A 9884-nucleotide genomic window follows, 5' to 3' on the forward strand; every position below is an offset into this window, starting at 1 on the left:
GAACACATGTCTGCAGCAGCAATTTGATCGTGTAGAATAAAGGACTAGTACCGCGAGTTTCGGTATCGACTAGGTATGTGTCCGTGCGTTGCTATGGGAGCCAAATCTTGTAATTATGGTGATTGCGATTTTTTTGAGGCGATTTTTTTGGTAATCTTACAATTATGATGATTGCAATTTTTTAAAGAAAAGGTGTAACGCCCATTGGGTCATGTAATTATGGTGATTGACTCGAATCGTCACTTGCCAACCGGGGAAAAAAGATGGGGTAGATGAACAAAGGTGGGCAGAACACGGTCCATCGGCAGGAAAAGGAATCTTAGGTTCTTTTTAGATTGTAGAGAAGATAGAGATTACCAAACATTGGGCTCCAGGCCGGGTTGATTGAAAAACAGAATGAAGCCCACGAATGCTCATGCGTCATTCACTATTTAGAATTTTTTAAAAAAATTCCATATTATATTTCATGATTTTACTGATGCAGATATTACTGATTTGTAACACGTTGCTGGTCAGTAGAGCGCCACGACTACTTCACTCGCTCCCACACACACACTGTGAATTTGTAAATGGATCCATATATATGCATACACTGCACGAGAGCTTGCTCCAACAATCCATGGCCTCCGACCATGAGCGCCTCCGCGCGCTCAAGGCCTTCGACGGCACCAAGGCCGGCGTCAAGGGCCTCGTCGACGCGGGCGTCACCACCATCCCCGCCATCTTCCACCACCCGCCCGAGTCCCTAGCCGACGCGCCCCATCATCACCGTGGTCACCACCAGTTCGCCATCCCGGTCATCGACCTCGCCGGCCTCGGGACGCCGTCGGAGCGAGCCTCGGTGGTCGGCGCGATGAAGGCGGCCGCGGCGACCGTCGGCTTCTTCCAGGTGACGAACCACGGCGTGCCGGAGTCGGCCATGTCCAAGGTCCTCGCGGCGGTGCGGCGCTTCAACGAGGAGCCGGCGGAGGCCAAGGCGCCGTACTACAGCCGGGACCCGAAGCGGCGCGCTAGGTACCAGTGCAACTTCGACCTCTTCCGGTCGCCGGCGGCGAGCTGGCGCGACACGCTCTACATGGAGATGGCCCCGGAGCCGCCGCCGCCGGAGCAGATCCCGCCGGCGTGCCGGACCATCGCGCCGGAGTACACGCGGCTGGTCCAGCGGCTGGGGCGCATCCTCTTCGGGCTGCTGTCGGAGGCGCTGGGGTTGAGCCGAAGCTACCTGGAGGAGGAGGCCGGGTGCCTGGAGGGGCTGAGCGTGGGCTGCCACTACTACCCGGCGTGCCCAGAGCCGCGCCGGACGCTGGGCACCGCGAGGCACTCCGACCCCAGCTTCCTCACCGTGCTCCTCCAGGACGCCGTCGGCGGCCTCCAGGTGCTCGTCGAGGATGAGAAACGGCGACCGGCGTGGGTGGACGTGCCGGCGGAGGCGGGGGCGCTGGTGGTGAACGTCGGCGACTACCTGCAGATCCTGTCCAACGACCGGTTCAGGAGCGTGGAGCACCGCGTGGTGGCCAGCAGTGCCGGGCCCCGGGTCTCCGTGGCATGCTTCTTCCGTGCCGACGCGTCGACGAGGGTGCTCGCGCCCATCGTCGCCGGCGGTGATGGCGACGGCCGCGCGCGGTACCGGAGCACGACTGTGCCGGAGATGCTCCGGCACTACGGCACCAAGGGCCTGGGCGGCGTGTCTGCGCTCCAGCGCGTCAGGATCTGAATGGATCTCATCTCAAACAATTCAGGATCTGAATGTATCTCATCCAATCTGAATGTATCTAAGTCAATGCTGATGTTCAGATCTTTGAAAAAAACATTTCTTGTGTTCATGATTCAGATTCGTGTTTGGATCTGAACTCATGATTCAAAAATTCATCCTAGCAATGCAAGATGCAATCTCTGTTGTACTTTTTTGAAGGGTGGAAATTTGAATTCAGCTGGACATGCAGAGGAGATTTAAATTCAGCTGGACATACAGTAGTAACATGAACTGAAAATGAATTAACAGAACAGAAGAGACATCCCCTAGAATGGAAACATGAACTGCAAATGGAACCAACACAAACAAATGGCAAGTTATTCACAGGGATGACGACGATGACGACAACAACAACAACGACGCGACACGAGAGCTAGGGGAACTGAAACTGAGTTGAGATGGCTGATGACTTTCTTCAGCATCTGCCATGGCGGCATTCGGTGAGCGCCGCAGCTATGTACAGACAGACTGACAGAGATACATGAAATGATCATCCTGCATTACTGAGTTACTGACTGAGCTAACCATCCATCCATCCACCAGTCAAGGGTCTGCGTGACCCATGATGGCCTCGTCGCCGGAGTCGTAGCCCTCGGCGTCGCTCAGCTCCTCGTCGCTCTCCTCCTCCTCCTCCTCCTCCTCCTCCGGGGATATGTCTTCAGGCTTGGCATATCTCTCACAATATTCTGAACAGAGATTTTTTAGCTTATGTTAAGGAAATACTACTGTATAATGCACTCTATGACAGAGATATGGAATACAGAAGTTCTGGTACAAATCAGACCTTTGACTTTATTTTCATAGGCATTCTTGTCGCGCATCATGAGCGAAGCCGCCTCGCCGTTCAAGGGGTCCGAGGGGTTCGGGTAGAGGAGAAGCTGGGGCAGGAACACCTCAAAGATATTCACAAGGTCTGCCACAACAGCAGGACAAGAGCAGAAATGTGGTGCTTCAGTTAGTAAAAAATCATCAAAGTCGATACTAGTAAACTAGTTTTTTCATATATCAGTTGATTTTACCGAACATTGGGCTCCAGGTCTGGTTGATCACATCCAAGCAGACCGAACCGGACCTGAACAAATCGACCGACAAACAAACGATGAAACCTGAGAGTTTGTGCAGAGCAGAGAATGGTTGGTTTGTGAAATGAAGGAGAAAGAAAGGCTTACATCTCATCAACATTTGGGTGATAGATCTTGTTGGTGAAGCCAATGGAAGGGGATTTGTAGGGGTAAGCTTCTGTGAGCTCAACCCTCACCTTCCACACACCACCCTGGTAAATACCTGCAGCAAGGAAAACAGAGGAACCCTTGTAATTAATTAGATACCAAATGAATTTAAGTGCTAGAGAGCAGATTGAAGGATCAAATTTGTTTGAAATTACTGTGTAATCTGTATGTGCAGAGTTTATTTGCTACTACTTAGTGTTGCTGGCTGATTTTGCGACCCTTATTTTGGGACGGAGGGAGCAGTAGAGTGTATGGCAATGCAGCATCATTCGCTTCCACTGGTACTGAGACAGTGGGGAAGAGAAAACTTGACAGCTGAACAGACAAGCACTAGTAGTAGTACAATGTGTAGTACTCCCTCCTTCCAGGTGTATTGGGCATCTTAGCGATTTTAGAATTTCCAAATGAGTAAGACGCGAAGGAATTAAATCAGCCTCGTATCACTCCCGTGCCTCGTTCGCTTGACCCTCATCCACAAGTTTTCAATCTTAGGCTGCTCGCAAAGAAGATGATGTGTCAAGTAATTAATGAGGTGAGAGGCAAATAGAGTAACATAATATGGTTACCATCACATAACGCTTTCCAATGCAAAATGAGTCTACAAAACAATAAATGAAGATCTATATGTTATCACACTTATGTTACTACCCACTATGAAAGTAGTAACATAGACTAGTAACATGTGCATGTTACTACTCTAAGTTACTCCCCACTATGACTAGCCTTTATGGGCAATAACTCTGGTTGCATGTGTTTCGTGCTGCATGTTGATTGGTAAGGCGAAGGAATTGCAATCAATTAGCTCACCTTACAAGATTTTTAATGCTAACTATATCTAATAATACGGCCAATCCAATCACACCTAGATCATGGTGCAGCAACTTAGGCGCCCAATACACCTGAACGGAGGGAGTACTAAACTTGCAAGAATAAATGAGTGAAAGCATGAGTGACAGGCAAAGGGCATCCTTTATTTTTGGGGGGGTATTGGTCAAATCTGTCTATTTTTCCCGGGCAACTTGTTGGTTGGGCTTGGGCAGAGCAGAGGCCATTGTGGGGATGTGGATGAAGCACCTACCGTACCCGTATATCATATCATATAATAATAAGTCCTCACATGCTCATCTAGTCAGAGGTCATATGGATATGGATGAATGGGGTACAATACAATCCAGTTTATTATGTTGACAGAAACAAGCAGGTGAAGCAAGAAAGCCATTTCCCATCCATGAGAATGGCATGGATAAGCTGATTTTTTTTTCTTCAAATAAAAGTGGATTTTTTTTCCTTTTTGTTTCTTATAAAAAGGAAAAGATGAGATAATCAGCTAGATGTGGAAGGCCATCCATCTCTCTACACGTTTCGGTTCTGAATCCTTTCCAAACCGTTTGGGTGAAAGCAGAGGTGTGTATGCCTATGGTCTATGGGTGAAGATCCCAGAAAAGAGAAGCTACTTCTTTTTGTTTGTTTGTTTGTTTGTTCCGAAATAAGGGGGACAGCTGAGTTCATCCTCCATTGTAGTTGTAGGTTAACAAACAGGCAGATTTCATTTGGGAACAAAGATGAGGGGAAATCAATCAATCAAGCAAAGAAAGAAAGAAAGAAACAGATATCATCACGCACCTAATCAATCAATCAATCGATGGATCAATCAAAGAAATTAAGCAGGAGGAGACAGATGGAGAGAGGGAGGAGGGGAGAGAGACGAACTGTCTTTGGGCCCGTGGAAGTGGACGAAGAACTCGTGCATCCCGTCGTTGATCATGTCCACCTTGTAATCGCTCATCATCCTGACCACTCAATAGAAGCAAGCTAGCTATTAAACATGAATCAAACAATCCTCACAAAAGCATCAGATACAAAGAATGAAGTAGGTGAGACTAGAGACAGCTTCATCAGATCCATCTCCCTGCGCTTGCTTGGGGAAGACATCCCGGTCGATGGATCGATGGATGGATGCTTGCTCACTTCTTCTTCCTCCTCCTTGCTCTGCTTCCCTTGCCTCCTGTTTGTTTGCAGAGAAAGAGAGAGAGAGAGAGAGAGAAAGAGGGAGAGAGGGGACAGGTTGTGTGATATGGGAGCAAGCACAGGGCTATAATATTCCAGAAAAGAGGAGTGGTGGCACAGGGGAGGGCCAATCTTATCTTGCCCACATCAATAAATGCTACTCCATCTTGTTTCAAAATAAAAATAAAAATATATACTACTCCTTCTTGTTTTTTCACAAATACTCCCTCCGTCTCAAAATTGGTGTCTTACATTTATCTAAATATGGATGTATCTAGTTATGTTTTAGTGTCATAGATACACCCGTATCTAGACAAATCTAAAATAAGAATTTTAAGACGGATAGAGTACTACTTGTAAAAAAATAAATATAAATAGCTTATCTAAAACTAAAATACGTCTAGATACATCACTCCCTCCGTCCGGAAAACCTTGTCAGATGAAAAAAAATGATGTATCCAGTATTAAACTACGTCTAGATGCATCGTTTTTTGGATGAAGGAAGAATTATATACAATACATTGTACTAGTAGTTTAAGAGTACGTACACTCGATCGTCTGCAAGAAAATAAACAAAATGGTTAGTTTGCGTTTCGTCCACACCACACCACGGAGACAGAGCAATCATAACGCACTTCTTTTTCAATTTTATAAGTTTTAACTTTTATCTTGTTGAATTGAAATAAACTAGTACTGGTACTAGTAGAGGATGGATAGATGAGTCTCGTGACGGGGACTACTTGTTGTGCACTGGAGTATCTTTTTCTGGACATGGAAATCAGAATCAGCCGATGCAGACGGATGGCTCTAGCGTCTTGCTTTTGCTAAATGGCCCCTCATGAAACTTAATTCATCCACCGACCTTTCCAAAAACTTATTTCGTCATCTGGCCCCTCGCATTTACGTCGTCATGTGGCTAAATTACACGTGAGGCCGCCGTCACCCAAGACGTGTCTGACCGGCCTGATCCACGGTCGTCGGTCACCTCCCTCTCCCGCCTGATGGAAGGATGCGATACTACCTACAACCCCTGCTTTTAGATGGTCGGCCATCCCGAGAGTCTTCAGCATGTCTCGTTTTCTGTTGGACGAGATGATTTAAGCCTCTCAAACGCCCTATAAATAATAGGCGTCATCAGTTTGGCGTTTATAAGTTGCATATATGATGGCACTATATAGAACCAGGCCATTAGACGTTTTAGCTTGTAAGTCCACACGCCCTCTGGTTTGGCGTGGTAAGGCCTTGTGTCAACCGCCTAGCCATTCAATGTGATCGTTATATATTATTATTTTTTTGATTCGTTTATCGCGTGGGTGTGTTCTTCTCACACTTTACATGTGGGTGTCTTGATTACACATGCGTAATACCCGTGTTTTGTGACATAAAAATATTAGGTTGTCTCATTTGGAGTAGGCACGGGAAATTGTGTATTTTTCACCACTTACTCCTCATCCCCCCCCCCCCCCCAAACACCTTGTCCCTTCCCTCCCGTTACTTTCCAAATCCATAGTGGTAGTGACTATATACCCACCTCGTCGGCGTGTTCCACCAGTCGTGTCATGGCCGACTGCCGCCGTGAACAACCCCTTGGAGCCTTGTCCCCACCCCTTTCACAGAGCCCGCAATCCTTTCCACTAAGTTGTGCTACCGGCGACTGGTTATGTCCAACCACTGTGTTCACACGCCGCTCCGCCGGATACCCCCCCCCCCCTCCCAACCAGACCCAATTCCAAACCCCAAACACCAAGCCCAATCCGAAACCCTACCAGTCGAAGAGTGGACGATATTCTGCCATCCCGAGGAGATATTTCTTTATTTAGCATTGGACCATCTATAGCAATCATATCAGTTTTATTAAGTTTGTTAGTTATTCCTTTGGGATATCATTTTGTTTCAGCCAATCTTAGTATTGGTGTTTTTCTATGGATTGCCATTTCAAGTATAGCTCCTATTGGTCTTCTTGTGACAGGATATAGCTCAAATAATAAATATTCTTTTTCAAGCGGTCTACGAGCTGTTGCTCAATCCATTAGTTATGAAATACCATTGGCTTTTTGTGTGGTAGCAATATCTCTACTTGTGATTCATTAAAACAGGAATTTTTTCCTACACAATCCATTAACTATTTATATTCATTTTCTTATTTAGTATTTGGGTTGGTAAGTTAAACTAGATAGCTATATATATGAGTGAAACAAAACAACTTATAAATTTGTAGTAAAAAGAAAATATCGCATTTCCTACGTGCAAGAAAAAAAATGGAAGTAAACATAAGCATGAACTCTTTATCCTAAGGTTGATATTTTTTAATTAGTCATCATCTATTGAAGCGGGCAAGAATTAAGGATTCAGGATATGGAATTCCAATACTGGAATATCTGTAATGTAAGGTTTATATGAATCAAGTTCAAGAGGTTGTAGATCAGTTCTATAGGACACTGCAGAAGCTGACAGACATGGGCTTGGTGAGTTTGATCTGAACAACGAAGCAGCTTCAGTACAAATGAGCGGTAAAGAAGGCAGCGAGGTCGACAGAGATGCAAGTTTGCTAGAAAGGCCTCACTTGGAGAGGCGGTTAGCAGGCATGCACAGAGAGGAGGAAGAGGTGGAGTTGGAGGAGGAGGATGAAGAGCAGGCAGCGATGGACGTAATGGACCCGGAGCTTCCACTGATAGAAATATACATGCATAGGAGACCACTGTCGCATCCGATGAGCTTATAGATGCAACTTACGCTGATTCCGAAGAGGCGGAGGAGGAGGCTGAGTTGGAAAACTTGGTGAGCCACGCGGACAACTCCGAGGACGAAGGCCCAACCGATGATTGTTCAGTCTGTTTGAAAAAGGTAATTTTCTGCACTGTATACCAGAGGGACATCAACACACATGAGTTCAGAAATTTAACCAGTGCTAACCTAGCAGTTGTTGTGGTGCAAAGGCCGAGGTTTGGAATCAGGAGGATGAGCATCTTGTGAGCACCAATCTTCCCCCAAAATTTGGCTACATCCACGACCCGAGGACCGGAAATTGGGTAAAAGGAAGAGAAACATCACTCATATCATTGGGTGTTACTAACCTGGATTTTTTGAACATTGAAAATGGTCTGGTTGTTGATGGTGTTGATGCTACTGATGGTGCTTATGGTACTAATGGTGCTGAAAAGCGGTGAGTGATGTAGTTGGAGAAGCTGGTTAGTCGTCAACAAAACCTTGATCATAATGAGTTTAATTTTTTACTCGTACAATATGATCAAATGATATTTCTCCTTGTAGATTAAGAAAGATAAAGAAGCACACGATGGCCTCTTCATGGGAGAAGGGCCCCCATAAGTATTGGGAAACCCTAAGCACCCCGGCCGCATGAGGGGAGTTGGGATTTTTGCTCCATGGAAATATGCCCGCAACCATTCTTTGCAAGAGAAGCGCGAAAAGAAGAAAGCCAAGAAAAAGGCTGGCGAAGATGAAAAATTAGCGGATTTTAAAGGGTCGTCATTATTACAAAGCCTACGAACAGAGTTGTTGGGGGGAGGACCGGCATCACCAGCACCAGCACCGACTGCGCCAATGATTGAAGGTCTGTAAGCACATCGAAGTAGCTGCGCTTCCATGGCCTTCCCACAAGCTCAAGCTTTACTGCCTAAATTCTATCCCTACGATGAGGTTATGGTAAGCCGACGGTAAATATTCATAGTACTACATACATGATACTTCCATAACCCATCCGTCCTAAGACAAAATTTACCATTTGGTTATAGGTTATCAAGCCCTACAAGCTTAGAGTAAGGATCGCCGGCTGTGACGAGCCTGTGGAAGCTGCTTAGGGCCAATTCCACCCTTCTATCCTAGGGGAGCAATCGAAGGTCCACAATGTTGTCCCTAGCCCCAACCATGGTAAGGTCACCGTGGACGACTACCATCTCCAGTTCAAAGGTTTCAAGATTTCAGTACTCCCCTATATGAAGAGATGAACACACTCGAGCTGGCGAAGGGTAGCCTTATCCAGTGGCTGAAGAGGGACATCATTTTGGAACAACATGAAATATTGCCGGGGTTGTGTAGGAACTCCCGAATTAGACAACTGATGGCAACTCAAAGGATACAATCATCGCATTTTTCCGTCAGGCGGGACATGGAGGTGCCACGCTAGCGGCGTGGCCGGTCAAACGCGTCTGGTTTGTTGTAAGGCACGAATCCGGGCCAGATGCTAAAATAAGTTTTCCAGGAGTCAGCAGCGTGCAGATTAAGTTTCTCAGGGGGGATTTAGTAAAAATAATACTGACTCTAGCTTTAGCTTGTTGGGCACAACTAGCTAGTACTATTGCTGGTTTGTAGTAGTACAAAAAGATACTAGTGCATCAATCCACAGAAAGATAATGATTCATAGAGAGATTCCATCCATGCTTTTCAGACCTGCTGACCACTTCAACATCTATCATTTTCGTTCCTTTTATTTTCTTGTGCTGCAAGAGGAGATTCCGTCCTGCTCTTTATTATTTCTATTCACCCACAGACAAGCAACCAATTATTTGATTTGGATTTGGATGAGCCACTCACTGCCACGTGGCCCTTGTTGCTATCAGTCACCAGCCACACTCATCCTCCTTCCTCGGCGCTGCTATTTATTAATGCTATATTATTTTCTTACGAAATAAAGGCCTTTCTTTTATATTTCTTACTACATCATTTTGTGACTTGTAGCACCAAAAAATACAACAGAGGAAACATCCATGTTGGCTGCCTGAGCAGAATTGACCACAAGGAGGATACGTCCCCTTTTCGACCGACCTAAGTAATACATATTGTGTTATCACACAAGTTATGGCGTTAGAAAATACAACATATATATATAACGATTTTAATGGCATGTCTTTGGTGATATATAACACCTAAAGTTTCTA

At 45.9% G+C, this 9884-nt stretch overlaps 2 protein-coding genes across 2 annotated transcripts; one reads left to right on the forward strand and one right to left on the reverse strand.

The window, feature by feature from the left end:
• The first annotated feature begins 561 nt into the window (after nucleotides 1-561).
• On the forward strand, nucleotides 562-1878 carry LOC123114482 (1-aminocyclopropane-1-carboxylate oxidase homolog 1-like). Its single transcript, XM_044535974.1, has one exon. The coding sequence runs from the start codon at nucleotides 584-586 to the stop codon at nucleotides 1712-1714; it is 1131 nt and encodes a 376-aa protein (XP_044391909.1). The 5' UTR covers nucleotides 562-583; the 3' UTR covers nucleotides 1715-1878.
• A 142-nt stretch (nucleotides 1879-2020) lies between these two features.
• LOC123114483 (ubiquitin-conjugating enzyme E2-23 kDa-like) lies at nucleotides 2021-5108 on the reverse strand. The gene is made up of 6 exons (XM_044535975.1): nucleotides 4871-5108; nucleotides 4693-4772; nucleotides 2923-3037; nucleotides 2773-2825; nucleotides 2538-2666; nucleotides 2021-2439 (listed from the first exon to the last, which is right to left on the reverse strand). The coding sequence occupies exons 1-6, from the start codon at nucleotides 4912-4914 to the stop codon at nucleotides 2297-2299; spliced, it is 564 nt and encodes a 187-aa protein (XP_044391910.1). The 5' UTR covers nucleotides 4915-5108; the 3' UTR covers nucleotides 2021-2296.
• Nucleotides 5109-9884: the final 4776 nt, after the last annotated feature.

Source organism: Triticum aestivum, chromosome 5B (genome assembly GCF_018294505.1).
Source record: "Triticum aestivum cultivar Chinese Spring chromosome 5B, IWGSC CS RefSeq v2.1, whole genome shotgun sequence".
In the NCBI taxonomy this organism is placed as follows: Eukaryota; Viridiplantae; Streptophyta; class Magnoliopsida; order Poales; family Poaceae; genus Triticum; species Triticum aestivum.

What these genes read in the sequence shown, in the direction of transcription:
- LOC123114482 (XM_044535974.1), top strand. Translation starts at nt 584, where the DNA reads ATGCATACACTGCACGAGAGCTTGCTCCAACAATCCATGGCCTCCGAC.
- LOC123114483 (XM_044535975.1), bottom strand. Translation starts at nt 4,914, where the DNA reads ATGTCTTCCCCAAGCAAGCGCAGGGAGATGGATCTGATGAAGCT. An exon ending in GACCTGGAGCCCAATGTTCG is followed by an intron (nt 2,667 to 2,772) that starts GTAAAATCAACT and finishes CTGTTGTGGCAG; the next exon opens with ACCTTGTGAATATCTTTGAG. An exon ending in CTATGAAAATAAAGTCAAAG is followed by an intron (nt 2,440 to 2,537) that starts GTCTGATTTGTA and finishes ATCTCTGTTCAG; the next exon opens with AATATTGTGAGAGATATGCC.